The sequence below is a fragment of the Enhydra lutris genome, unplaced genomic scaffold (assembly GCF_002288905.1).
Source record: "Enhydra lutris kenyoni isolate GAN:26980312 unplaced genomic scaffold, ASM228890v2 scaffoldscaffold43, whole genome shotgun sequence".
Taxonomy (NCBI): Eukaryota; Metazoa; Chordata; class Mammalia; order Carnivora; family Mustelidae; genus Enhydra; species Enhydra lutris.
In genome coordinates, this window is record NW_019154127.1 from 8,153,679 (window position 1) to 8,166,894 (window position 13,216).

Here is a 13,216-nt window from a genome sequence, read left to right on the forward strand (position 1 = left end):
GTAAATCTTACTTCCTCCAGAAAGAGACCCACTTCTCATTCTGTCAGGCAGTAGAGTGGGACGGAGTCAGCTTTCTTTGTAGTAAGCTGAGTCTGGGCTTCACTTTGTCTGTTTGCTCAGCTTAGATTCTGTTCTCCACGGTGTTCATAGGTTCTGAGCCCTGTCTCTGGAGACCTGAGCGCTCTCTGTACTTTACTGCCAGCAGCCCGCTCCTGTTTGTGCCTCACGCAGTCGCTGTCCGTCCTGCTGCTCTGCCCCCAGCATGGGAGTGCCCCGCGGGCTCCACCTGGACTGTCCACAGGCCTTTGCTCGGCCTGGGGTCCTCCTCCACCCCCACAAGTCGGTTCAGAGTTGGGCTGGATTCTTACCCAGATCTCTGGCATTTGTTTCCTCTCCCACCTTACGACGCTTCTTTCCCAAGAAGGGCTTTCATTTTCTGGAATTTAGTTAATTCTGGTTTGTTTAGGCCGTGGCACTATAACGGTTTTTTGTTTTTTTTTTTAAGATTTTATTTATTTATTTGACACACAGAGAGAGATCACAAGTAGGCAGAGAGGCAGGCAGAGAGAGAGGAAGAAGCAGGCTCCCTGCTGAGCAGAGAGCCCGATGCGGGGCTCGATCCCAGGACCCTGGGATCATGACCTGAGCCGAAGGCAGAGGCTTTAACCCACTGAGCCACCCAGGTGCCCCTATAACGGGTTTTTTAAAATGGAATGATTTTCTGGCCTACCTTCTTGGTTTGTTCTTGCTTTTAGAATGAGAGTAATAGTCTCTTGCAAATTTGTACATTGTCACCAGAAGTAAAAATCCAGTGATGATATTCTGAATAAATTCAGTATTCATAGGATTTTTAAGGGTTATACTGTCATCTGTTTAAAAATTAGTTTTCAGAAAATATCAACACGTTAAGGTAATTTATTATTCAACATACTCTAAAGGGAGGCATAAATAATTTGTTTTTAATTTCTTTATCTAAATATGAGCAAGGGGCGCCTGGCTGGCTCAGTCGGTAAAGCCTGTGACTCTTGATCTTGGGATTGTGAGTTTAAGCCCCACATTGGGTGTAGAGATAACTGTTAATAAAATTTAAAAAAATACGAGTAGGTAGGTTTAAACCAGTGTAATGTAGAGCCTACTTGGAGTGATTACCACAGCTCTGGAGAGATGCCATTGTGAAAGGAAGTGCGGCCAGGGTTGGTGGGGCATCAGGCAGAAAGAGGTTCAGGAGCACGTGGCCAGAGCAGCAGCGGGCACAGCTCCTTCACGTAAAGAACCAGAGAGTACGGTCTGTAGGCTCTGTGGGCTTCTGGTGTCTTAACTTGGGTTTGGTTGGTTTTTACATCCTCCAGAACTGTGAAAACCATGTGTGGCTGAGGTTGTACACAAACACCTCTGAGACCAGGCCATTGTTTGCTGAGTCCTGGGCTGCGTGATCTTTAAAGTCATTTTTGATCTCAAAGCTATTTTGAATTTCTCTACTATAAGTGCATTTGCGATGGTAATGTATGAAAATACAGAGGATCCTAACTACAAGCCTTTTAATAAGGGCCTCTTTATAATAGATTGAAGCATATTTGAAGTTACGTAGGCTTTTACATAACCATCACATTTAGAGAAAGCCTTTTTATCTTTCTTCTCTTTAGGAGTATAAACCACCAGGAACCCGTAAACTTCATAATATTCTCGGAGTAGAAACAGGAGGACCTGGTGGGCGTCGTGCTGGGGAATCGGGTCATACTGTAGCTGACTACTTGAAGTTCAAAGACCTCATTTTAAGGATGCTTGATTATGACCCCAAAACTCGAATTCAACCTTACTATGCCCTGCAGCACAGTTTTTTCAAGAAAACAGCTGACGAAGGCACCAATACAAGTAACAGTGTGTCCACCAGCCCCGCAATGGAGCAGTCACAGTCTTCGGGCACCACCTCTAGTACGTCTTCAAGCTCAGGTCAGTTCTCCGACCCTGGGTTAGGCTTGGGAGCCTTGCCTGTTTTCTTTACAAAGTGGGGGTTATTGTAAAGTATCTTAAAAACTTGTTGATGGGATCGGGAGGAATTACTTGGCCTAAATCTGTTCTTTGTAGTTAGTAAAAAAAAAATCCACCTGCCCCAAAGCTCCAATACTTAATTATGCCTAATAAATTCTGCTTGGCAGTTGGAAACAAAACTCTTTATTAACCGAAATTTTTAATTGCTTTTTAAATAGAACTACTTTGTTCATATGCCTGAAATTTTCCCTGATGTAACCAAAACCAAAGTGGCTGATGTGGAAGAACTTAGAGAACTGGATAACTAACTGTCTGATACGCTCTCAGATTAATAGAGCTTTTTGTGTGCGAAGCACTTTCAGTTTCAGTGTTTGAGTTCTAGAATGTATACCCAAGCAGAGTGAACTTGAGACTTACACGTGCTGTGTTGTGTGTGATACTGAAGGTGGATCGTCGGGGACGAGCAACAGTGGGAGAGCCAGGTCAGACCCGACGCACCAGCATCGGCACAGCGGCGGGCACTTCACAGCTGCCGTCCAGGCCATGGACTGTGAGACCCACAGTCCCCAGGTGAGCTCCCACGCCGCTCCCACCGTCCCCCACTGTGTCCCGGCCCAGCAGTTAAAGAAGAGGCTGTAATTGATTAATTTTTATAGAAAAAATGGGTGAAGCAGATGGTGGTAGTAAAATACTTACTAACTGCTCTTCGTGGTTCATTCCAAGCACTGCATTACGATGTTTTGTAGTGAGAGGCCAGGGTAGTGTTTGATGGGTGAAGCAAAGCTGAGGTCGTGGACGGCCACCCCGCATTCTGGTGGCGGGTCTGCTGCTGCTGCAGGAGCGAAGCCCACGTGCGGACAGTCGGCACCACCGTTAGTTAGTTTGCCCCGGCCTCTCTGGGCAGCCTTAGCCGCTCCTCCTCACCTCCTGTCTTCCCCGGTCTCTTCAGTCATTGTTCCAGTTGCTGCTTCTACTCTTCTTAGAAACCACTGACCTGCCCCTCACGGACCTAGCTCCTTGCGGCCTGCGGAGAGTCTTCAGAGAAGGCGCACCTCGCCCAGCCGGCGCGCTTGTCTGCGTCTCTCTCGTGCCTCCGCCTCTCCTCAGAGTCGGCGTCTTCCCTCCCGCCCCGGGCCGGCCCCGTCTTGAGCTCCCGCCTGCGTTTGACGTTGCCCTTTGCTCAGCCTCTGGCTCCCGGGGCTGCCGCCTCTCCTCTTCAGCTTGACTCTCCTTCCCGTCAGCGGCTGATCCTCCCCCACGTCTCTCCCAGCTGGAGCTGAATCTTTGCCTGGCCCGTGTCTGTCCGGCCCTATGATTTTAGGGGGTGGGGGCGAGGGGAGCTCTGTGTTACCCCCGAAGAGCTCTTCAGTCTGCTCCGGTTGGGCTGCCTCCCGCCGTTCGGCGGCGGCCGGGCTCACTGCCGAGGAGGCCAGTGGGCGCCCCCACACTCGCCTGTCGCCGGCCGCCACCCACGCTGACAGTGCTGGCTCCCGCCTGCCCTTTGAAGCACTGTCCTCCTTTTTCCCTCGACAGGCCACCTCCAGACGCCGCCCCCACCCCGCGCTCCTCTGGCCTTTCCTTCCTTGTCTTCTCTTCGGGGTTCTCTATTGCCCCCCCGCCATGACTGCAGTACTGTCCTCTTTTTTTCAATCTAAGATTTTATTCATTCATTTATTGGAGAGAGTGTTGGGTGGGGGATGGGCAGAGCAGGAGGGAGAGGGACAAGCAGACCACACGCTGAGCCTGGTGTCTGATGGAGGGCTTGATCCCTTGACCCCGAGATCACGACCCAAGTGGAAACCAAGAGTCAGACGCCCAACCGAGTGAGTCCCCCAGCCCCCCGGCCGCAGTGCCGTCCTGATGCGGGACACTCCTCCAGCTTCATTGCTCACCCAGACCTCCCTCCTATGTCCAGAGCCTTTATTTCTGTTGACCGGAACCGTCACTTCCAAAGTCTCCACAACAGGACACTGCAGATGCATCGTATAAACTGCACTGGTGCTGCTCGCAGCTGCCCAGCTGTGTGGGTTCTTCACACGATGGCCCGAGATTCACCCATTTGTTCCAGCCACGCACCTGGGGGCTAGGGAGCTGATTTTTGACTCGGCTTTCCCTCATCCTGCAGTTGAATCAGATAGTAAATTGAGTGTATTCTTAATATTCTAAGTAGCTCTTACTCTCTTTACTTCGCCCCATTGCTGGAGCCATCTCCAGCCTGTCTTGTTAGAAAGAATTTTCTGACTAGTCCTGCGGCATCTGACTCCATACGGCGTCAACACCATTCTTTTCTCTGCAGGCCTGTGAAGGCAGTAGAGCAGTCTGATGCGGCCTTTCCCTACTTTAAACCAGTGTTTGGTTTTCCTTCGCACTTAAAAGGAACTTTAGACTCTCAGGAGGATGTCAGTGACCAGCATCGTCTGACCACTTTCCAGGGCATTTTTTCTCCTCTTTATTTGCTCTGGTCTTACTGGATTTTTTCCATTTTTTGGAAGACACTGTGTTCTTTCATGTTTCTCACATGTCCTGTGCTCAGCCTGAACACTTTTCCTTTCTCTTTGCTGTAGTCACTACCATTTATACTTCAGATCTTTGCCTAAATGTCCCATCTTTAGAACGACCTACCTTTCTTCTGCTCTCCAAATGCGTGAAATCCCGCCACCACCACCACGGACCAGGAGTAACAGGAGATTCTTGTGTACCTCCCACCTGTGTTTCACAGGAGTCATTATTTTGCCTTATCTGCCTTTAGCCTTTCTTTATTTAATGTTTTGAATAGATGATACATCGTTAAAAAAAGTAAATGTAAAAGGGGATTCAGTGAAGACTTCCTGCCACGTCCTCTAGCCACCCAGTTTCTGAACTAGTGTTAACTGGTTTTTGTATCCTTCTGGGATATTCTACACATATCCACATACAGATCTATATTCTTAATCTTTGTACACAAAGAGTAGCATGCTATGCACACTTTTCACATCTTGAGTGTTTTTTTTTTCCAGTATGTTTTACATGTATTTTTTAACATATATTTGGAGCTCCTATATCAGTACATGGACAACTTTTTCTTCTTTCTTTCTTTGTAGTCACACAGTACTCTACGGTTTAGATAGCCATAAGTCATTTCCCCAGGCCCCTGCTGATGGACGGTTAGTTAACTTCCAGCCTTTTTGACTGTTAGAGATGATGCTGGAGTGCCACACACATAGCACTCACACACATGCAGTGTAACTGTGATAGAACCCCCTAGATGTGGAATCACAGGTCAGAGAGCGATGGGATCTCTGATTTTTTTTAATACCTGCTGCCAGATTGCTCTCTGTTTAGTTTTGCCCATATAGGCTTCCACTAACAAGACTCTAGAGAAACAGTTGGTGTGATCACCTTTGATCAGTGTGAAATGAAAAATCGTATTGGACAGAGGATGTTTTTATTTTGCTTAGTTCCTTTTATCCACAAATTTGAATAGCTTCATAGTTTAAGAACCATTAGTATTGTCTGAGAACTTTCTGCCTTTTTTTCTACTGGATTGTTCTCAGTGGTGTTTCTTGAAGTTTGGTTCTTAGACTACCTTTATTGAGTAAATACTTAACAATTTTTGCTGGCTACTGGTAAAAGAGACACAGGCTTTGCCTTCTTCAAACCTATAGTGCTGCAGTAAATAAGCAAAATCAAATTAATAGAAATTGCAGATACCATTAATTGATAAAATGAAAACCGGGCGGGATAATGTGATACATACAGAACAGCTGTTCTTTGGGCAGGATGTGTTACAATTTGAGTAGGCTGAATTGATAACAGACCTCCCAAAATAAAACAAATAATTTAAAAATCATACTTAAAATACTTAAAAGTAATAATTTAAAAATCATACTTAGAGTATTACTTATTTGTAACAAAATATTGTTATTTATTATTAAGTATTGTTATTTCTAACAAAATAATGCTTAAAGAGTATAAAGTTTCTTTTTTATGTAATGGTTCTGTGGGCGTTGAGGTTAGTGGCATGGCTGTCTCCTGTGTTCTGGGCTCTTCCATCCATTAGGACCTACTTGTCTGCTGTATCCACCAGGCAGGGCATTACCTGCCTGACCTACCTTGGGAGGTATTTGTGGGCCAGATCTGGCCATGATACAAAGCTTCCACTCACGTTCCACTGACTATAATTTAGTCCTGTGGCCATAGCTAAGTACAGGGGAGGCTGGGAAGTGTAGTGCAGCGGTGAGGACAGCTAGGAGCTTCTGCCACAGGAGTTGGGGCAGCCTTACCTAGAGTGGTCAGAGAAGACTCGAACTGAAAGGAGAAAGAAGCATCCAGGCGGAAGTTAGAAACCTGAGCATTTTAGGCAGAAAGGAACAGTAGACACAAATGCCCTGAGACATTTAAATACTGCCAGGTGCAAGAGTGGAAGGAAGAGCTGGTGTGGTTGGAGCCCAGGCAGCGAGAGGAAGGGTAGCTAGAGGAGAAGTTCGGAGAAGTAAACATTGGCCAGATGTGGCAGGCTGCTGTGTGGATTTTGGCTTATTTTGTTTTTCTGAGGCACAGAGAGATCATTAAAGGATTTTAAATAGGGAAGTGATTAGATTTGTGTTTTAAAAAACAGTATTCTTTACTATGGAGAATGGACTGGAAGAAGGCACAAGGATGGAAGCTGGGAGCTGATTGAGGGGGCTTTTGTCCCAGTGCAGATCGATGAGAAATGGGAGGAGCCTGGGAGAAACAGGGTCATGGTGGACGGGAGGGGAGAGGTCAGGTGGGGCGCTCTTGTACTTGCTGGTTTCTTTGGAGGAGTTGCTGAGCAGCTGACGGAATGGGTGTTCTTACTGAAACAGGAAAGATGGAGAGAAGAGGGTTTGTAGAGGGAAAGTAAAGAATTCATTTTGAACCTGTCAAGAATATTCACTGTCTGGCCTTTGCCAGAAAAAGTTCGCTGATCCCTGGCATAAACAGTGCTCCCAAGGAAAGAAAATAGCCAGTGAAATATATGAGCTTGTTTATGGATATGGCTTGCTAAAAATCGGCAGCTTTCACAGTATAATACTTTTTCACTCAAATATATTTGGAATTTTGCATTATATAACTAACACATTAAAAGTTTCAATATCCCCTCTAATTAGTGTAAATGCTAGTGTCGTGGCTTTTGGTTGAAGATGAATTAAGTCTTGGACCGGTACTCTGAATAAACCTTTTAAAAATCTTCTTACAGGTGCGTCAGCAGTTTCCTGCTCCCCTTGGTTGGTCAGGCACTGAAGCTCCTACACAGGTCACTGTTGAAACTCATCCCGTTCAAGAAACAACCTTTCATGTAGCCCCTCAACAGAATGCATTGCATCATCACCATGGAAACAGTTCCCATCACCATCACCACCACCACCACCACCACCACCACCATGGACAACAAGCCTTGGGTAACCGGACCAGGCCAAGGGTCTACAATTCTCCAACGAATAGCTCCTCTACCCAGGATTCTATGGAGGTTGGCCATAGTCACCACTCCATGACATCCCTGTCTTCCTCAACTACTTCTTCCTCTACATCTTCCTCCTCTACTGGTAATCAAGGCAATCAGGCCTACCAGAATCGCCCAGTGGCTGCTAATACCTTGGACTTTGGACAGAATGGAGCTATGGACGTTAATTTAACCGTCTACTCCAATCCCCGCCAAGAGACTGGCATAGCTGGACATCCAACATACCAATTTTCTGCTAATACAGGTCCTACACATTACATGACTGAAGGACATCTGACAATGAGGCAAGGGGCTGATAGAGAAGAGTCCCCCATGACAGGAGTTTGTGTGCAACAGAGTTCTGTAGCTAGCTCGTGACTAAATTGAAACTTGAGTTTGTTTCTTGTGTGTTTTTATAGAAGTGGTGTTTTTTTCCAAAAAACAAAGTGCAAAGCTGCTTGCATCAGAAGGAGATTAACACACTGAACCGCTACAAGAGGGCAAAGCTGACTTTATTTTTTTTTTTTTAACTTGAAAAGATTGCAAAGGGACAATGAAGTTTTTAAAAGAGCCATGTCCAAACCCATCGTTACGGATAGCTCAGAGGTGTCCTCTTTTTGCCTCTCCCATTTTAACTTGCCACACCCCAGTCATAGTGGGTTTTTTTGTCTTTCTGTTCCACAAAAGTTAATGTTCAGATGTTGGTCTTGGTCATTTGCCAACTAATTTTAAAATAAAAAGGCACTGCACATAATTTACATAAAGGGCCCCTTGAGGGTGTTTCTTTTTCCTTTTTGTTTTTTCCTTGTTTTTTTTCCCCCTCATTTGTTTTGTTTTGGGTGGGGCGGGGGGGTGGGAAATTTGGGTTTTTAAGTCCTCTAAACACACTTGGGCACAGAAATGCAGTACTGTAAGGAAGAGGGACCTCCGGCCTACACAGACATCACCTTCAGCTGTGTGGAAGGGACGGTTGTATTGGAGTTTGTAAGGCACAGTAAGCATGCTAAGTGGCGGGGATCAGAACTCTCCTGTCTGAACCTACTGAGGAGCAAAGCAGCAATTACATGGGATCCTGTGGGTCTCCTGTTGTAGAGGCCACAGTAAGATAGTAATGGAACATGACCGGTCTCCTAACCAAGGTGCACTGAGAAGCAATCAACGGGTCAGTTGTGGCCAGTCCTGGGGAGGTCTGAGTGGTGGTCTTTGGGATAACCTTTGGCCTTATGGATTTGGACTCGAAATTAGAAGAGCCTACCATTTCAGATGCAATCACTTTTGGACATGCTTTTGCAGACAGTCCTTAATGCTGAAAACACAGAGAATGGGTAATTCAAGAGGCCTTTCTTTTAAAATAGACTTTTGTGACCCACTAATTGTAAGGTATTGCAAGGTCACTTTGCGTGTGTCATATAGTTGACTTCCTTATTGGTTGAAGGTCACAGAAGTAGTGGTTTGCTTTGATGGAAATAGCTACAGCTGTGTCCCTTCCTGCTTTTTACTTTTTTTTTTTTCCTTTTCCTTTCTTTCTTTTTTTTTTCCTTTTTTTTTTTGCTTTTTTCCTCGGCACGTGGTATCTCCACCATTTCTTCTGCACAAAGATGTCTTCTGTTCATCCTGAACATTTTAAAAAAAAATGCAGAATTTTATGTGACTGCTTTTTTGCCTCACAATTATGCTGTGAATTTTACAAAAATTTATTTTCTTTTTTGATAATTTATTGTACCAAAGCTGTTTTTATAGCACATAGATGTCTGTAACCAATAATGTAGCAGTTCTGCACTTTGACACAAGGTGTAACTAGACCATTTTTAAATGTCAGTTGAAAATTATGGCTGTACTATTGCTTAAACAAAACTGGAACTGTCGTTGAATCCATAGCCAATACATCTACAGCAATCTGTGTACTGAGCATAATAGATTGACATCTAATTCAAGATTACAACATCTGTTACATTCTAAATGTGTTCAGGCTTCTGAAGGCAAAGGGACACTGGATCCAGAAGCTATGGAACCAGCAGCTGATTCTTTATTCCTGATTAACCTACTTGTAAACTTGAAAGCAAGACCTCGATTACACCAACAGGTCAGAGTACGGGCACGTAAAGCAGAACTCCCATGCGTGACCTGAAGGAACAGGCTGGTGTTTAACAGGTGCCTCGTTTTGAGATTACGCTGCCTTAATGTAACACAGTCTGGCAGTTGCTAAATTTGTGTTCCCATTTTAAATTGACCAATTTTAGGGTGTTACACTTTTGAGCGGTTGAATTGGGAGAAGGAAGATAAGTAATTTATCTGTCCAGGATCAAAAGAAGCCTAGGAAAGAAGCAGTAATCTACCTCTGCCGATAACCCTGTTCAAAACGACTCAGCAGAACCACATTACTTTTTATTGGTCAGTTCCATGTGGCTGACTAGGTCAATTTTTTCTGAACAAAAGCAGGTTTTTATATGTAAACAGTGACAAAAGAAAGGCTTAAAACTATGTGAATGTGAATGGAAACTTGGAAATACCCGTTTTTATAATCCACAAATTTTTTTTTTGTTGTTAATCAGGAAATCCATATTTTGTAATTAAATGTCAAGCCTGTGGATGATTTTTGAACTTGGTAGTTCATAAAGGTTTACAGTGAATAAAAGGATACCATCTTGAGTATAGCAATATCAAAAGGAATCAGTAGTTACTGCTGTTTAGGAATATAAGGGGAAGACACTCTTTGGGTCAGGTCATTTTTTTCTGTGCTGGTTGCCACATCTTAGCAAGCACCAAAAAAAACAAAAGCAGTTTTTAAACCGCTACTTACATAAAGGAAATCATAAAATCCAATGCTTCTGCATACTGTGTTATGTTACAGTCCAGTTTTGTGTGCTTTACTACACGGTTTGGTTACAGGACTTCTGTGCATTGTAAAACATAAACAGCATGGAAAAGGTTAAATACCTGTGTGCAGATTGTAAGATCTGGTCCGGACTTGCTGTGTATATTGTAACGTTAAATGAAAAGAACCCCCCTTTGTATCATAGTCATGCGGTCTTATGTATGATAAACAGTTGAATAATTTGTCCTCAGACTCTTTACTATGCTTTTTTAAAATTAAGAAAAATGTAAACATAGTAAAAATCTTCCTATGCAATTAACCTGGTTCAGGTAATGGTCTGGTAGGTATATTGAGTGTAAATTCGGTCAGAGGTGTGAAGAGGAAAACAGTAATTACGTTGACCTAGGTAGGCGTCCCAGATCTCGGGAGGTCAAGATTGGAGGGCTTGATTTTGATCGTTTTGATTTTAAGATGGATTCTCTCTGTGGGTGATTAACTATATTCAGTTTCTCTCTGATTCAAAGTGCTAATAGTTTGTAGTATTCAGAATGGCTGTGAGGGTTCAGTGGTTTTCTCTTTGTGGCTTTGACCTGCTGGAAAGCAAGAGGAAATACACGTCTTGTTCCTCCTTGCCCAGATCCGCGTATGGGGGCGAGTCAGGGACTTTGTTGTACAGAGTCAGAAACTCTTGCCACAGTGCACACATGTCTGATCTAAAGTCTTCTCTTTTTATAAACTAATCGGTAAGTGTGTATTAAGGTGCCTGTCAAGAAGGCCAGAAAAACCTTACTTACAGAGTTAGACTTAACATGTAAGAAAGAAAAACTTTGGTTTTTTCTTAGGCTATGAGCTTACTTACTTAGGTAAGTGGCACTTTTTGTATGGTATCAGATTTCAAAAAACCCTAGGCTTATTTTGATAAGTGTTAGAACTCTCTGCAAAAAAATCATTATGGCTGCGGTCATTCTAGAAGGACCACAGGATGCCTACTGAGTTTGTCGCCGTACCCTCCTTTCCAGCTCCTGTGTTGTTAACTTACTGTTAAAATAAGTCCTACAATAGGGAAGTACATAAACTACAAAGACGAGATAGCAAATGCCCGGTTTCTTCCAGGTCCCCCAATTTCCTTTTGGCCTTTGCTTTGTTCAGTCTCAGAATACAAGCTCAGTACTCATTTTTATATTCATTCTTGTCGTGGCGACTATAACTAATAGTCTGGCTTTCGTGCCGTATATGAAGACCATTTGAGATTTTAAGATTAAGGCTGGGGGTAACAGTGACTTTGGTATATTGAGACCGTGTTTAGATTTCGTAGAACCCTCCCTGGGATAGCTGGTAGCCCAGCACTGAGAAGCCTAGGTGTCAGAGTAGAGCAGATGTTCTCATTTTCTTAATCTTGGATCTCCTTCCCTAGACTTAATTTTCTGGGGTGAGAATACACACGGAGTCATTTTTAGGAGCAAGAACAAGAAAAGAAAGCCTAAGAAAATAGCTTATTTTATTCTTCGTTGTCCCTCTACTGATAGCAGCTCCCTGTCAGTGTGCCCACCAGAGTCGTCCTCGGGTCGTCTGGCCTTCACCCTGTACTGATCGTTCTTACGTATTTAAATAGTGTTCAAAGCACTAGGTATTTTTGTGCCAGACTCAGTGAGGTAAGTGGACCATCGGGGGAGGGGGGGAGGGGGGGTGGGTGGTGTGTGTGTGTGTGTGTGTGTGTGTGTGTGTCTGGCGTTATGGACACCCACGGTCCCAGGTTCGAGTTGCTTGAGCTGAGGAAGGACAAAGAACCGGGGTGTTCTTCGTAACTTTTGGAGAGCACGGGGTATGTGTCATTAATTTTTTCCCAATTTCTTACCCTAATCTTGTTCAAAGGACGAAAAGCTATTTCCCCAACGAAAACATTCAGATTTAAGCACACGCATGATAACCAGGTGTGAGTATCCCGTGCTTTCCAAATGTTTGCCTTTGCTTTCGTAAGACAGACTGACATTAGTACGGTATCAGCTTCTTTTAAGAGTGAAAATCCTCTTGCGATCTCTTGCAGTCAGTGAGAACAAGTGCTGATGTTAAGTCTTGGGCCACTGGGGCTTACGGAAGGTTTCAGAAAATGCTCTATTTTTAGATCGCGGCAACCTGTACCTGGATGCCGCGGGTTTCTGTATGCGGTCTCTCATGGTTGCCCACCGTGAGAGTATGTCCTTCGATTAAAAATTTAGTAGGGTGTGTGAATTTCAGCTTTGGCCTGTCGTGAGTTGCCTGCCTTCCACGGTAGAACCTGGGAACACTGCTTCAGGGCGGCGCCGAGGCACAGGCGAACCTTCCGCAGGTTCCTTTGCTTTCACCGGGCATCGCGTGTCCAGGCTCACCTGGGTTCGGAGGAGTGGGGTGCCAGAGCAGGAATCATCTTGGCTAATAAAATGCATTTGTTAAATGGGGAGGTAAAATAATGGGAAAGTTGCTGGCGGAGGATGGAGAAAATGGGGGTGGGGCCTGGACATCACGTTTTTAAGGCAGCTCTGCAGGGGATTCTGCGCGATTCAGGGCAGGAAGATGTGTGTGGCTCGTCTTGAGTCTGAACGGAAGCTTTGTATAGTTTATTTATTTGAAGTTTTTATACACAGATGTTAATATATAATTGAACAAGGTAAAATACATAAATGAACAATTAAAACTCACAACTTACACTGCATTCACTATAAAATGTTACAAACAAGCCCCCCAAGAGAGGCAGAAATTACCAGCTGTAAGTATATAAAACTTGTACAATTTGTGTCTTTTGTCATCTTCCCTTTTTGAAGTGGGTTGATGTGGCATCTTCTTGGTAGCTCTCAGAGGTCCCCTGAGAACGACAGGAGCCGAGCTTCCCAATAGCGGGCCTGGGACCTGGTCCTCAGTGTCTCAGCCTCTCAAACAGTGGAGGGCTTCTCAGGGCACTGGTCTGAGCAAGCAAACGTCTGGCAAGGCCCCGT

The 13,216-nt window shown here is 44.5% G+C and overlaps 1 protein-coding gene across 4 annotated transcripts in view; it reads left to right on the top strand.

Annotated features, from left to right (window-relative positions):
* Nucleotides 1-10,499, top strand: part of LOC111155683 (dual specificity tyrosine phosphorylation regulated kinase 1A) — a 146,408-nt gene extending 135,909 nt beyond the window's left edge. For 2 of the 4 annotated variants that reach the window (XM_022515976.1, XM_022515977.1), the window contains exons 10-12: nt 1,644-1,950; nt 2,435-2,559; nt 7,190-10,499. In XM_022515976.1, coding sequence (XP_022371684.1) covers nt 1,644-1,950; nt 2,435-2,559; nt 7,190-7,810 — 1,053 coding nt within the window. In that variant the 3' untranslated portion in view covers nt 7,811-10,499. The remainder of the gene's footprint in view (nt 1-1,643; nt 1,951-2,434; nt 2,560-7,189) is intronic. The other 2 variants (XM_022515978.1, XM_022515979.1) reach the window with 2 other exon arrangements.
* The last annotated feature ends 2,717 nt before the right edge of the window (nt 10,500-13,216 follow it).